Below are 16,493 nucleotides of genomic sequence, written 5' to 3'. Positions count from 1 at the left end.
TGGAACACAATGTAGTTTTCAAGTTAGCGCACCTGAGTGAGAACACAATGTAGTTTTTGTAGTTAGCGTACCTGAATGGGAACACAATGTACTTTTTTAGTTAGCGCTCCTGTATGGGAACACAATGTAGTTTTGTAGTTAGCGTACCTGAATGGGAACACAATGTAGTTTTGTAGTTAGTGCACCCGAATGGGAACACAATGTACTTTTCTAGTTAACGCACCCTAATGGGAACACAATGTAGTTTTGTAGTTGGCGCATCCGAATGGGAGCGCAATGTACTTTTCTAGTTAGCGCACCGGAATGGAAACAAAGTGTGGTTTTCTAGTTAGCGCACCCGAATAGGAACACAATGTAGTTATCTAGTTGGCGCACCCAAATGGAAACACAATGTAGTTTTGTAGTTAGTGCACCCGAATGGAAACACAATGTAGTTTTGTAGCTAGTGCACCCGAATGGGAACACAATGTACTTTTCTTGTTAGCGCACCCGAATGGGAACACAATGTACTTTTCTTGTTAGCGCACCCGAATGGGAACACAATGTACTTTTCTTGTTAGCGCAACCAACCTAGATGTTTTGTTTCTGCCCTATATTAAACAGTATTATAAATGTTCAAGAATCCCAATTCCTGACATCCACACGTGATAATAGATATGATGATCTCAAATAACTGGATTTGGCAATCTATCGGAGAGTCTAATGTAACTGCTTTTGTATACCATATGATAGAAATTAACATGTTTCACTGCACAAAGAAAACTTTCGTTCTTTGTAAGAATAATCAAAAAATATTTATAGGCCTTTATATCTTCGGTCTTCCTCCCATAAATTAAATATACTGGTACAAGACATGCATGGAAAAGATTACCATTTTAATCTCCACATGGGTTAACGCATTTCCATACATGACACATGTTTGAAAGCGAAAACACCCCGTAACATGCTGAAGGGCCATTTCACATGCGATGTAGGAATTTGACTGTTCAAGAGATCTTAACAACACATGAAAACTTTGACCATGTATACAGAATATATTAAAAAAACAACTGAGATGAAGACATGCGAATTCGCTTTAACTGTGTGAACCCATTATATTGTCTGACCCTATACCAATTAAACACTTTGTGCATGACAGTGTTCATCGCGTTTTGTTGGACCTTTTACATTTGATTATTACTTTATATTGTGGAGGAACAGAGGCACGTTTAGCTTGAATATATAAGCACGTGGAAAGATTCCAGAAACCGAAGCCGCTGAGATGTTTAGTGAAGATTGCAACCTTGTACCCTAGGTAAATCCGTTCATGACCGGTTAGTGAGATTATGTCATCGGTTAAATCTGATTTTGTGTTTTGCTTTTGTTTTTAGTAAAACAACAGATATATTGGTGGTAGGTTGGGTCATTCTTCATAGACACATTTGTAATTCGGATGTATTTAGCTACCATGAAGGATTTATTTATTTAGTTAGTTAGTTAGTTAGTTAGTTAGTTAGTTGATTGGTGTTTTACGCTGTACTCAAGAATATTTCACTTATACCACGGCGGCCAGCATTATAGTGGGAGGAAACTGGACTCGCACCACTCGCAGGTTGCTGTCGGCTATCATGAAGGAATGGCCGTATGTATAAACCCAAGGAGAAATACGCCAAAGGTGTTTGCTAATGGGCCAAATTATGCAGTAGCCAGGAAGATTTTTCAAACCAAATTTTCACCCGTTACACATTCCGTGGATTACGTTTTTTCTTGGTTCCATAAGTAACTTTAACTGTTGTTGTAGATGGTAAATACTGGCTTACGTAATTGTTATGAATGTTCATCGTCGTCATCACTTGTATCATCACCTGGTCACTCTGTGGTTTTGGCTTACAATTCTATAACATATAATTTGACAGTGTATACAACTGAATTGTTCCTTGGTATAAAATATACCACGTAATTTATTTATTTATTTATTCGATTGTTGTTCTACGCCATAGTCAAGAATTATTCACTGAACCCCCGATCTTTGGCAAGTTACTGACGAGCTTTCCCACGTGCCATGTGACGTACAGATATGCACACCCTACTGGTCGACGACAAAATGAGCCACAAGCGTCGCTGGGGAAATCCATTGACCAAGGCCCGTATTGAACCCAACCTCCTAGAGACTGACAGCAAAAGCCTTAACCATTCGGCCCCTACCCACTCCCTTGCGTTTTCAGGAGTGCAGCTATCTTCCATGAGGTGCCCGTGATAGAGAATTTGGCCTGCAAATGGTGACATGTTGGATGACCTTGATGGCTAATGGTGAGATTTTACTGGCATTTTAATACTGCTTGTTGCCTATGTAATGTTGTTGTGAGACTTGTTATCGGGTATTTCTAGATACATGTCAAACACTCCACTCTGTTACCATGCAAATGAGGCAGTAAAAGCATAAGTTTTGGAAAGAATATAGTCAGGTATAAAAATGTTGGTTTGTTTCACTAGTATTCATCTGTATTTTGATTTGATTTGGTGTTTATACGACGGCGGCCAGCATTATGGTGGGATATTCATCTGTACCTGCAGTAATTGTAAAGCTATGGACAAACTGCATGCTACTAACAGTGACCATGATTTTTATTTTGTACATGGTGTCGTTTTACAAACAAGTGACGATAAATAATCAGCTTCGAAGTTTTCCAAAATCACATGTTCCAAGTTAACTTATGGACGGAAGTCGTCAAACCTATTCAATCCATTACATGATGCTGCAATACAATGGTAGGGTTAATATTGAAACATATACGTTCCCCATGCAAGTGATAAATACATGATTACTGGCGTACATCCCTTCTACACGACACCATAACTCATTCCCCGAAATGATGTACACATTTAAGTTCCTCGGCATGGAATTTGTCGTCAGCTTCCGCCATCTGAATCATTTTCTCGGACAGCCGGTGAAGTTTCTCCAGTTGTGATTTCAGATCTGACAAATCTATTTCACCGATGGACGATCGTTTTCTAGGAGGCATGCCAAATCTAGCCAAGTCTCCTTTCTTCTCCTCGAACTCCGTTTCTGTGGTGAACTCCTTGAAGGGTGACACTTCGACATGCAGACACGGACATTTCTTCACCAACGAGCGTTTAAAGGCTCGGAACTTGGTGGAGAAGGCGTCTGGATCTTCAATCACCCTGACCACAGTGCTCTGCGAGAAGTGTACGTGGCGCTGACGCTTGTTCGTCCGCTTGTGCGCCTGGCTGTCGGTCACATTCTCCGTCCAGGTATTGCTAACTGAAAACACGTAACGAAATGAAAATCACTGAAAAAACAACACAGGTCATTTATATGTTAGCCTTAACCAACGCTTACCAGTACACGCCAAATTGTTCACCTAGAAACGTCCCATTAACACGAATAAAGATCACAAAAATTTCTTCTATATGTATCAGTTTTCGTATAGGGCAACCAAATACAGGTGTAACGTTTACCTTACGCTTGGTCAAATCAACCCCTCTTCATAAAATCTGTACAGGGTGTGTAGTACAAAGGATCGACATTTGTTTAATCCAAGACCAGTCACATAAATTGAAAAAGACAACAGAGGAAGCAATTCACAGGTGTGACATTTATTTACTTCCAGTTCAGTCACATTGATTAAAACAAATAGATACGTACCACGTGGCGTCTCGTCTGGTGATTGGTTCGAGACCTCTAACATGCCTGCAGGGGTCCGCTCTCTCGGAGAGATCACCTAGGTCACAGCGGACCATATAGACCCCATTTGTAACTGTTAACAGATAACACAACACGGTAAACTAACGTAGATCCATCTGTAACTGTAAACATATAACACAAAGCTGTAAATTACCGTAGACTCGATCTGTAACTCTAACTGTAAACAGATAACACAACGCTGTAAACTAACGTAGACCCGATCTGTAACTGTAACTGTAAACAGATAACAAAACAAGGTAAACTAACGTAGACCTGATCTGTAACTGTACCTGCAAACAGATAACACAACACTGTAAACTAAGGCAAACCCGATCTGTAACTGTAACTGGAAACAGATAACAAAACAAGGTAAACTAACGTACACCCCATTTATACCTGGAAACGGATTACACAACTCGGTAACTAACGTAGACCCCATTTGCACCTGGAAACGGATAACACAACTCGGTAAACTAACGTAGACCCCATTTTTACCTGGAAACAGTTAACACAACACAGTACACAAACGTAGACCAGATCTGTAACTGTAAACCAATAACACAACGTCGTAACAAACGAAAACCCCATCTGTAACTGTAAACGGATAGCACAACACAGTAAACAAACGGACAGCCCATTTGTAACTGCAAATAACCAATACAGGGTGAACAAACGTAGGCCCGTCCGTAACTGTAAACAACCAACATAACACAGAAAACAAAAGTAGACCCATCTGTAACTGTAAACAGATAACACAACGCGGTAAACTAACGTAGACCTCACCTGTAACTGTAAACAAACAACACAAAACCGTAAACAAACTAGACCCCCCACCTGTAACTGTAAATAGATAACACCTGAAAGAAAGCAAAACCTCATCTGTAATTGTGAACGACGGAGCCGCAGCAGTGACATGGTTAGAAAAAAAGTTAAATAGAAAAACACCCACACAACTTTCAATGTGTTATTTATGTTTTGTTTTGTTTTTTGTTTTTTCTCACGAGATAATTGACCAATAGAAATGTACAATTATGTCGTGCACACGACATTTTACTAAGTCGTGTACACGAGATCTTATTAAGTCGTGTGCACGAGATCTTATTAAGTCGTGCGATTTAATAGTGAGAACGACTTATAAAAAAAAAACCTAATTGAATCTTTGAAAGTTCATTTTTTATTTTTTCTGTTTTTTATTTTTTCTATTTACAGTTTTATTTATAATCAGGTCATTTGTACGACTCCGTACTAAAATAAGATAAGACAACATGGTAAACACACGTAGGCTCCATCTGTAACAGTAAACAACCAACTCAACATGATAAACAAACGTAGGCTCCATCTGTAACAGTAAAAAACCAACTCAACATGATAAGCAAACGTAGGCTCCATCTGTAAGAGTAAACAACCAACTCAAACAAACGCAGACTCCATCTGTAAGAAAGGTCTACCAATATGGCGAAAACCACGACACAGCAGAGCTGTACTGCTCTGCCGATGTGCCATTCAGCCATTCAGAACTTGCCAGTTCTATTTTCCAGTGCGAAGACTTCATGGAGACGATACACAGTCAATACATGACAAAACACTTCAAAGCAGGGGAACCGGGGATCAAACACGAGCCTGGCCATATCAAAGACTTAAAATGGTACTTGCTGCTGCCTCGCTTTGCGCTCAGAGAGGTTAGAGCAAGGAAACCTGACTGGTTGGCCCGGTTTCAGTATAATGTGGCTGGGTGGGGTGTCATGTCTGATGTCTCCGGCATGATACTCCAGTGAGGGCAGCACTTTGGCGACATAGACTCGCTCTGCCACAAGAAGACACACAATATGTATATACATGTAATGACTCCTCGTCGTGATATGACTGAAAAACTGATAAGTAAGACGTTAAGCCCCAAGACATACATAGACACATATAAACACCATGCCACGCATAAGCGCAATCAGTATTAAGTCAAGACGTTCTAAAACACCATACCACGCCTACCGTATACAGCGTTATGTCAACACGTTCTAAAACACCATACCAAACGTACAGTATACAGCGTTATGTCAACACGTTCTAAAACACCATACCACGCCTACAGTATACAGTGTTATGTCAACACGTTCTGAAACACCATATCAAACGTACAGTATACAGCGTTATGTCAACACGTTCTAAAACACCATACCACGCCTACAGTATACAGTGTTATGTCAACACGTTCTAAAACACCATACCACGCCTACAGTATACAGTGTTATGTCAACACGTTCTGAAACACCATATCAAACGTACAGTATACAGCGTTATGTCAACACGTTCTAAAACACCATATCACGCCTACAGTATACAGCGTTATGTCAACACGTTCTAAAACACCATACCACACGTACAGTATACAGCGTTAGGTCAACACGTTCTAAAACACCATACCACGCCTACAGTATACAGTGTTATGTCAACACGTTCTGAAACACCATATCAAACGTACAGTATATAGCGTTATGTCAACACGTTCTAAAACACAATACCACACGTACAATATACAGCGTTATGTCAACACGATCTAAAACACCATACCACGCGTTCTGTATACAGTGTTATGTCAACACGTTCTAAAACACCATACCACCCGTTCAGTATGCAGTGTTATGTCAACACATTCTATCACACAAGACCACACGTACAGCATACAGTGTTATGTCAACACAATCTGTTATGTCAACACGTTCTAGAACACCATACCACCCGTTCAGTATGCAGTGTTATGTCAACACATTCTAGAACACCATACCACACGTACAGTATACAGTATTATGTCAACACATTATGGACATCAAGCTACGCACAGTTTCACGACGAACCTTTTTCGCTTATTCCCGAAATAGATGGTTTGCAATGGCAGCCAACTTTGAAGTAAGTTTGTGTATTGCCCACTGGGTGTCTATTGTTAGAGGTGTCATAAGCTGGACAGAGGCCCTTGACTGGGCAATGTACACAAACTTACCTCAAAGATGGCTGCCATTGCAAACCATTTATACAGCTGAAGTTTGACATGCACGACGTGTCTCTCTCTATCTGACCAATTGTCTGCAGGTGGTTGCAAGTGAATTTATTCACCTTAATACATCTACGTGTATATATTTATAAAGTACAATTAACAAGGCAAGGAAGAGTGCCAATAATCAAAAACATGTCAACACATGTAAACCTTGTAAAGACGTCAGCCGTGGCAATTCCAGGCAAGATCAATATATTAGGCAAGACAGTGCGAGCATCCGGAAGGTGGCACCGATGACATTGTGGCAAGGCCAAGATTAACCATTGATCTTGTGCCGTAGATCAAACATTGCTTATTCTAATCGATGTTTAATCACCTAATACCGGACCAATACACATAAGAGGTTCTAATGAAGTGCTGCCAGGTGTTATCAGGCAATGAAGCTGGAAAATCAAAGGGCTGCACAGAGAAGCAATGTACAGAAGATCAGTCCTGGGACCCATTGAGAGTGTATACAATGGCCGAAGATTGCATCCAGATGTCTGAATCTGGCAGCGTGGATTAGCATCACATAGACAAAGAAACGCAAGACTTTGTAACGTAACATGTACCAACACCAAACATGTTTCACACCGAACATGGCCCAGTTTCACACCGAACATGGCCCAGCTTCACACCGAACATGGCCCAGTTTCACACCGAACATGGCCCAGTTTCACACCGAACATGGCCCAGTTTCACACCAAGCAAGGCCCAGTTTCACACCGAACATGGCCCAGTTTCACACCAAACAAGGCCCAGTTTCACGAAGATGTCGTACACATGTACGATTATCGCACATATAGGGCAGTGGTACTGTTATAGTGACGTACAAAATATCGCGCAAATGTACGATAAAGAAATGTCGTAAGCGGTTTTGTGAAACTGGGCCCTGGCTCCTGTTTTCCTATACGCTCCTACATGTATATTGCAATTTCATTAAAAGGCCGTGTTGAAATAAACTTAACTATCTGGCAAAATAAAACAAAAACTGATTTCTAGGCCAGTTAGCTGGAGAGCAGTTTGCCACATTTTTACATCGTGAGCAGCATTATGATAAACTGGAAATTACAGCATATACATGTATGCAAGTTTACAACTTAGGAGCACTATATACATGACTTCGGGGCAGTCAAGCGTAATCATCCTTTTCAGTTAATCCGGGTTCTGCACTGTATGCGAATTAATGATTGCACGAATATATAAGCCTATCTTTTGCGTGTGCTTTCAAGAGCACAATGGATAAAGATCATCCTCGTCAACACTATATGCCGAAAGTTGATCAGCAGCAAACTTACCAATCTATCCAAGAGAGGCCGCTACAGCAGTAACCCCCAAGATACTGGCACTGTCTCAAAACTGACGGAATTATCGGTGACGTCTCTAACTGTGACGTAATCCGATAATTTGACTGTGACGTCAGTGCCCCAAATGTTCGCGTCCGGTTGAATGGACAGTGTTTGACGCCGTGACGTCGTTACAGATCGAAGCTTCTTTGTTGACGGAGATGTTGTGTTTTTTTTTTGCTCTTCTTTGTAGCATGGAGTGAACATACGCAACGTGATAGTTGACCTAACTGCTTTTCCGTCCAAACAACCTCTAGCCGGTAACATCAGTTGGATCTGGGATCCGCTCTGATACCAGTGTCACCACGATGTCATGACCGCAACAGATGGATCGCACACTCCTCGTGATGACGTTTCTTTCCATTCTCGGTGAAAGTAATTCTGACGCCATGATGAGACTGGATGTACGTATATATAACCAAACTAGTTGACCTATTTGCACGTAAAAAGGTATTTTCATGTAATTAGGTGATTTGTCTTCTTGAGTCACAGATCGGAAAGTTTCACCACAGTTGATGGTTTGGTCTTAAGATAGGAATCCCAAATATTGATTCCAGTCAAACGAACTGTGGACACAAGAAATGCGTTTCCAGTCTGTTTCTCGTAGTACGACCCACTTTCACAAAACTTCGTAAATCATTTTTTCGTAAGTTTGTCAGTAAATAACGATGCTTTGCAGTGCGACATAACCTCCAGACAAGGTCATACGATAAAAGATGACGAGAAATTTGATTTATGACGTTTTCGGAAAGTGAGTCAAGAATGCAAACATGGTTACAAGGGCCTACTCAACAACTATAAGTTACCGTATATATATATATATATATATATATATATATATATATATATATATATATATAGGGAGAGAAAGGTCGGTTAAACCGTAAAATACCTGTATAAACCGCAGTGTTAAGAGGACTGGTCATTTTCCAGTTGACCTGGCGCCGGGGGTTTCTTTTCAGTGCCCATGACAAAGAATCCGCATTCCGTAAGAATAGATATGTGGATCACTGTGCTGTCGCTGACAGGTATTGTTGACACTGGACAACAGGCCATACAGTTAAAAACAGTGGAGCCAACGGTAGGGTCATTCAAAAATTGTCTGCTTGTTTACTCTGCGATATCCTACTTCACAATCCGGTTTTTGGCTAGTGCAGATTAACACGCGCATATATATATATATATATATATATATATATATATATATATATATATATATATATATATATATATATATATATATATATATATATATATATATATATATATACCACATAGATGTATGACCGAATAGTATGCGGTACCTTTTTAGTTTTTATAAATTCAATAAATATTCATTTGCAAACCTTTTTCTCCTTGCAGCCTTGTTACAGTTCCCCCTGTTACAGTTACCATGGACAAAGGGTAGAAAAACACATGTAAGAAACTATGAGCCTTAACAAACCAAATGTCACACCACGCATGGCGTTGTTTGTGCACTACAGGCACTGTGAGTATATCCTCAACCCTGATATAAACAACACAATTGGCATTCGGTAGAGTTTCGTCATATGTACCTGATCAATCATTGACAGTCCTGTGCAGGGACAATGTCTCTTCGGTTTGGATCTCAGGGCAGTCTTCGTTCTTGCTCGGTACACTTCTAACAACCGGATCTCGCCTTCGGATTGTTGAGTATGGGGAAATGTAGAGAGCAGAGGCTATCATTTGACCCCATTTCGTGTCCGACCTTCGTGTAACACGCTGTCACCTGTTCGCACCACCATCAGTATACAACTGTCCAATGGCTGCCGTCTGTGTTCAGCCGTTCTGAATCCAATATGGATATCCCATTAACAGTCCCGTAAGCTCGACTAAGCAAAGGCAAGCTAAGAATAGAACGTGTCACCAGAATTAATTCAATATTGTTAATTACCCGCGTACTCATCTGAAGTAATCAAACTTGGATGCCAAGTTTTTTTTCCAGTTTAGCTGTATTTATGTTGCTAGAATGGAACATTAGGCTGTTGGAGGTTTGCCAACATCGTACATGGATATTTAACTTAACGAATGTATTATTGAGCCATTCTATGCAAAACAATTCACGATGCTACGTTAACTCCTCACAAAAAGTAAATTCACCTGATGTTGAAGCTCCTAAACAATCCGAGACATATGTATTCCATGCTTAGAACAAACATGGTAGAGCATACGATCACAATGTACGGTCACATCGTTTCGTTTTGTTCAAGAATTCCCAGATTGAATCTTGAGTAAATTGGGAAAAGCGAATCTTTAAAATAACAAATAAAATAAAAAGCTCTCGATGTGTATGGTCTGTATCCGTTTCACTGATGTTCGATCCCACATTCACTGATTATGTTTTTCATTTGCTTTACAACTATTTTATGTGAATTATGGCTTGAGGAATGCAGACAGTTTTAACTGTTTATACGATTTTTATAGAACCAGATGGTTCTGGACAGCTACCCGATACAGTTATTACCCTTACGAATAATGTGGAATATAAAAGGTGGATAGATATGAATTAGAGATGTTTTCCTCTTTAAGGTCGGGTGTTGCTCTGGAACGGCTGCTTTCAGGCTAGCCACACGGTCTACTTTCTGGTTGAATATTCACTTTTTGAGTTGGGTGTAGCGATTTTGGTCTCGCATTACACAAACGTGGTTCCATGAAAAACAATCATTGTGAGGTCCTTACATTGCATATGTTTTTCTGTTTTTTTTGTGTTTTTTTCTCACACTGCCCAACACTATTTAGGTGTAAGCTATCCTTATTACCACCGGTCAACTGTAAACAAACAACATATGTTGTAAGCATACAGTATAAAATTACAGCATGCAGAGAACAAAACCAGAGCGACGACGCCAGTGTGATCGTTGGCAAATGATGACATGTACCAAGTGAAATACAACCTCTTTACAATTTATCATTGTTGGAGTTTTAGTCCAACTGTTGGAAAAATGTAAATGCGTCATTAGTTAATCACAAATTGTACACCCCTTAGCACTAGCTCTCCCTACCTCTATATCTTTGCTTACACTACAAGCGCAGATATAAAATAAGCTCTTGAATCGTGTTTCAAATATCGTCCGAAATTTGCATTGTGGAATCCTGGCAGGGTGCTCTTGGGGAAAGGGTCATTCAGGTCGAGATTACTACAGATTTCCCAACGTCAATGAAACGGTCTGGCCTCATTTTAGCCTCCTATACCCCAAACTGTACTTCCAATATTACATTCGTATGACGGCATCTGGTTTTAAGAAAACCGACAGAGCCACGGAGGAAAAGCACACTGGACAGTCACCTTAAAAGATACTGATGTCATTCCCGCGAAAGCTGGATTTGAACAGGCGATGAGCTTTTGTTAACTACACTGAATAGACTAATACTAATGAGATTTCATGAATTTATTTATTTATTTGATTGGCGTTTCACACCGTACTCGAGAACATTTCACATACACGACGGCGGCCAGCATTATGGTGGGAGGAGACCGGGAGGAGACCGGGTAGAGCCCGGGGGGAAACCCATGACCACCCGCTGGTTGATGAAAGACCTTACCACGTACGGCCGGAGGGAGAGGAAGCCAGCATAAGCTCGACTTACACTCACAGCGACGGGATTGCTGAGAAGTTCCTGGTTCATCGAGAATTGCAGGCGTTCTAACCACCTAGGCCACCCCGTTTCATGAAAATGAATGGCATTTAACGTCGCATTCAGTTTATCAACCATGTCGTGGGGACTATTACACTACTAAATCGGAAAACGGACAGTTTCAGCAAAATCTGCGAAGCATTTCAGTAAACATTTACTCTGGCTGTTAATTTGAGCAAAGCTTCACAACACCATCATCAGGTCAGATTTAAGTATAGCCGGATCAGTGAACAAAACTACTATAATGTTTAACCACGTTTTCAAGAATAATATATTGAACCACTGGTCATTTGGTCGATTTACAGAAAAACTTTTTCACGCGAGATGTACATATTTTCACCAACACTGGAAGCTTAATATGCCATATTGGCGAAAGGCAAGCGATCTCCAACAAGTGGAAGCTGGATTCAAGTGATTTTTCTCTCTCCCAAAGCCTGTAAAAAAGTTCAACTAGACTTCGTCTTTAAGCGTGGTGAGATATTTAGACCCATAAAGTGTTGATCTTGATATTTCAGTATGGTTCGTGGAGATAACTCTACCAACACAGATAAGTTCTGGAAAGTGTTCAGACCCAGTGTTGACGAAACAGCTAGAAAATTGATATATTTGATTGTTTTTTTTTTTTTTTTTACACCCTACTCAAGAATATTGCACTTATATGAGAGCGGCCAGCATTATGGTGGGAGGAAACCAGAGGAAACGTGTTTACATCAGCTAGACAATGGGTCAGAAAAAACAAACACAGCCATCTTTCAGTTGTATGTACAATATATTTGAGATTTCCTCTTGCTCAAATTCTGTTATCAAAACTTAATGCCTGATGGTACTGATGAATACGTCACAAATAACTGGGATGTACTGACTCGGTAAACACAGTATTAAAAAAACCATCTTTGAACCATGAATGTTTTACATTTCATTCTTTATAAAAGTAGATATTCCCCTTTGTAAACATCTAGCCTGATTTAACTAACTGCCATTATCCTCCACCGACACACCATCCAAATGAACGATCTGATCATTTCTCATTTACACTAACACATGTTCTGGCGTAACTTTTCAGTGAAGAACCCCTTTTCTCACACTTCTCAGTCATCGATTTTTTTTTTAACAGAATAAAAATTTAAAGTTTTCACGCTTGGCCCAACATCACAGTCATGTAGTTCTGTATAGCACACACATTACTAAGGGTCAAGGAGGCACATTAAAACACAGCTATCAGTTCTGAATCTTCCATCCACAATATGGTAAAGAACAGAATCCAAGGTGTAGATCTACAAACACTACCCTGTACAGTGACTTAAACAAGAGACATAATCATCAGGCCTTAGAGAAAAATTTATGTGTACAAAGCAAAATTAATTTTCATGAAAATAAAGTTAATTCTCAAGTGGATAACAATGTGATGAATATGTGTGATTTGAAAACTTGTGTCCAGAAATTCGGCAAGCATGTTTCTTCTTTCACAATTCATCATTTTCGTATTTTCTTTGTTGATCGTCTAGAGTCTTGGGTCAAGGAAGACGTTTGCTAAACAAACTGCTACGTTTAATATTACACATACCCTACAACAATCCACGTAAGAGATAATTAAGAACAGAGCCAACTGTTTATTTAGGTGTTCCCTTCGTTAATATTTACTCATTTCAGAAGTGAGCCTAGAGGATGCATCTTTATTCAAAACAAAGCATAAACCCAGCTTGTGCATACTGACAAACACGATTTACAGCTAAATACTGAATTTTTCAGTATCAAGTTTAACTTGGAAAAGGATACACTTTGTCTTTTACACTCCTGTCTCTCTCTCCTTTCTCCTTCTTAATTTTTTTTTTCTCTTCTCGACTTCTAGCACTGTCTTCTACCACTTCACGGTCCTGATAAAACAGTAAAACACACAGAATGTACAGTATATTCTTCACTTTGTTTTACACAGAACTCAAGATGATTTCTCCAATGGCATTAAGGTAACCTTTTATTACATCACGGTACAATTTTCAGACATAAAAGCCCCTTGGTCTGTTACAAAAATGTATGTACAGTACAGTGACCTTGTCCTAAACATACAGTCACTTCTACATTAAAATACCCTAAATGACCTCAAATTTTACCCACAAAAGTGCATTTTTAGAGACAAATAAATGTCATTATTTTTGGTGCTGAAACTTATAATTTTCAAGTAGAATATTATCCCAAACCTCAAAACACCTTTCTAACCTCAATAGAACTCTCGGAATCAGGAAAAAAGGGCAAGTTGGACAAAATTTATGGTCACACTATGACCTTGTCATAAAGATACTGTTTGTCTGATTGTTGTCTAACACCTTCTCATAAAGTCACAGTGACCTTGTCATAAAGATAAGTGACCAGGTCATAAAATGATTGCGTCTTTGTCACCAAGTCATACTGCCCTTATGGCATGGTATCTCATAGGTCCCAGAGGCATTGTGCCCTGGTATGAAGTCCTTACCCTTTTTAGTTTAGGTGATATCAGATCTTTGGAGGAGAGGCGTTCCCGTGGTGAGCTGCGATTGCTATCGTCGCGGACACGCTCAGACTCAGACCTGGACCCTTCCACTTCTCCGGGCGAGGCCAGCCATTCGTCCACGTCCCAGTGTGCAGAGTGATCCTTGTCCGTGGACACTCGCCGGGTTTCGCTGTACAACTCCCGCGATTCCCGTTTACTCTTGTCATAATCACGAGAAGGCCCACTCTCCTCCCTCAGCCGGCTTTTGCTGGAAGATTGAAGCACCTCCCTGTCAGAGAGGCCGTTCTGTTTGCTGCTTGACCCAGAAGCAGCTAAAACAAAAAGTGATAAGTCAGTCAGTGAAAAAACAAAAACAAAACAAAACAAAAAAGCCCTGTAGAAAACATAAAAAACTAGACCCCAGGGGTTGTGAAAGGGTCTATTGCTCTTCTTCTATTTTTATTTTCCTTGTAACTAATGACCAATTGTCTTCAAGTACAATTCATTGATCTTCTCCATCCACAAAGGGCCTATCAGTTATTTTGTCTGTAATGGAGGCCCCTGCTCCACCTTATTATGACATGATATGACATGACATGACATTAAAGAGAATGCATTACACCAGAACGTCATATTATGATATGCCCTAAAACTCGCATGAACGTTATAGCTTTCAGGAATTTTGGCGTACCCACAAATCGTCATGCGTATTCAACATGCTCTGTTTTAATTTTAGAAGCGTATTATCTAATGTTTAAGCGCCTTTACGTCTGCACACCTTTTATCTGTTTGTACTGGGGTCAAGGTCAAATGGCATACATGCCGTCCGATAACTTCCACATCTTTTATTTTCACCACTTCTGTGATGTATTCATCTCTAAATCCCTTCAATCATTTTATGACATTTAATGTCGCACAAGTCATAGGACACTGGTATTCGCCTTTTGCTGGGGTGTTAAGCAAGGAAGATCCAAGACTTCAAGAGGAGATAGTCCCACAACTTCACCACTGCAGGGGACTCCTAACAGAGCAGAGGAATAACTCTTACACCACCCATGATTCCATCACTTTTGTATCTTTCCTGAAAACTGGCTGCGCACAAGAATTTTTCACTTATAGAAGGGCTGTAGGGTTCTGGGGCAGAGGAAATTGGAGTTCGCAGAATAAACCACTGACCTTCATCAGGTACTTAACAGCCCTAGCTGACAGCAGCAAGGGCTGGATTCAAAAACACAAACACCACTTTATACTTAAGAATATTAGGGAGTTTCAGATCACTAACATGTTTTGTCCAGTATTCTGCAGAATAAACCAGATACATGTCACTCTGTACTTACTGACTGTTCGCTCTTCATGGTAGTGTTTCTTCCCATTGTTCTCAAGGCTACTTCGATTATGATCCTACATAATGAAAAATATCACAAAAATAATACAATGATATCCAAGTCTCAAGTTAGTATATTATGATACAGAGAAAATGATTCCCTTTTTTTTAAAGCATGTCAATATATACCATAATAAGGAAGTTAACATACCCCTAATTTCAACATGTTTTATATTTTCGTAACATATAACAAAGACTAATTTTGATGCCTGAACAGCTTACCCTTTTTCTTTCCTTCTTGTCCCGATCTCGGTCATTGGATGGGCTCTGATGAAAAAATTGACACATGCGAAGAAATTTCAGTAAATAAAAAACAACAGAAATTTGACTTACAGGTCTTGTAAAGCAATTCCATTGGCCACAAATTGTGTCCTTTTGGATATGTTTTTGTGTTTGTTGGCTTATCCATTGGCAAAGTGCCGATTCTATGGGATTTAAGAATGAAGAGATATTTGAAGTATTTAGTTAGGGAATGTTTAGTGTGATTGAATGTTGACACAATCAAAGCAATAAGCAGGGTGTCAACGTCTGTACTATCCTCTTCTATCATACTATCATTATACTCGTTAGTATTCAGTTTTTACACAGTATATACTGTTTAGCCCAATTGTGAACATCCCACTGACCATAAATAAACACGATGCACTTACCCTCTTGTGTTTTTCGTGATCACTCGCACCTACTTTTTCCTGAAGATACAGTAAATCTCATTTGTATAACATTAGATTCATTAGGTATATTAATCCTACGAAAACCAGATCAGTGGTTAGAAAACTGCATAAAGTTAATGATTAATAAAGTTAATAAATATTTAATAAAAGAAATTTTGTCAACATTATCAAGAAATTATAATTCAAAGCAATCAATGAAACAACATTAACCAATAAACGATGATTTCAGAACAAGTGATTCAAAGTACTAAAGTGAGGAAA

The 16,493-nt window shown here is 39.6% G+C and overlaps 2 protein-coding genes across 3 annotated transcripts in view; both read right to left on the bottom strand.

Moving 5' to 3' along the window:
* Nucleotides 1–2,619: 2,619 nt before the first annotated feature.
* Nucleotides 2,620–9,701, bottom strand: LOC135474110 (uncharacterized). Its single transcript, XM_064754121.1, has 3 exons — nucleotides 9,613–9,701; nucleotides 3,647–3,758; nucleotides 2,620–3,262 (listed from the first exon to the last, which is right to left on the bottom strand). The coding sequence occupies exons 2-3, from the start codon at nucleotides 3,687–3,689 to the stop codon at nucleotides 2,838–2,840; spliced, it is 468 nt and encodes a 155-aa protein (XP_064610191.1). The 5' UTR covers nucleotides 3,690–3,758; nucleotides 9,613–9,701; the 3' UTR covers nucleotides 2,620–2,837.
* A 2,768-nt stretch (nucleotides 9,702–12,469) lies between these two features.
* The window catches only part of LOC135472822 (THO complex subunit 2-like), a 44,180-nt gene continuing 40,156 nt past the window's right edge, over nucleotides 12,470–16,493 (bottom strand). For both annotated transcript variants that reach the window (XM_064752508.1, XM_064752509.1), the window contains exons 35-40: nucleotides 16,212–16,250; nucleotides 15,784–15,828; nucleotides 15,515–15,578; nucleotides 14,181–14,509; nucleotides 13,490–13,587; nucleotides 12,470–13,214 (exon numbers count right to left, since the gene is read on the bottom strand). In XM_064752508.1, coding sequence (XP_064608578.1) covers nucleotides 13,187–13,214; nucleotides 13,490–13,587; nucleotides 14,181–14,509; nucleotides 15,515–15,578; nucleotides 15,784–15,828; nucleotides 16,212–16,250 — 603 coding nt within the window. In that variant the 3' untranslated portion in view covers nucleotides 12,470–13,186. The remainder of the gene's footprint in view (nucleotides 13,215–13,489; nucleotides 13,588–14,180; nucleotides 14,510–15,514; nucleotides 15,579–15,783; nucleotides 15,829–16,211; nucleotides 16,251–16,493) is intronic.

The sequence above is a fragment of the Liolophura sinensis genome, chromosome 8, assembly GCF_032854445.1.
Source record: "Liolophura sinensis isolate JHLJ2023 chromosome 8, CUHK_Ljap_v2, whole genome shotgun sequence".
Taxonomy (NCBI): domain Eukaryota; kingdom Metazoa; phylum Mollusca; class Polyplacophora; order Chitonida; family Chitonidae; genus Liolophura; species Liolophura sinensis.
The sequence above is the reverse complement of the archived record's forward strand: the minus strand, read 5'-3'. Positions and strand labels throughout refer to the sequence as shown.

Bases quoted from the DNA above. Each gene is read 5' to 3' on its own strand.
- LOC135474110 (XM_064754121.1), bottom strand. From the start codon at position 3,689: ATGTTAGAGGTCTCGAACCAATCACCAGACGAGACGCCACGTG. The intron at 3,263-3,646 runs GTACGTATCTAT...ACGTGTTTTCAG, and splicing joins ACCAGACGAGACGCCACGTG to TTAGCAATACCTGGACGGAG.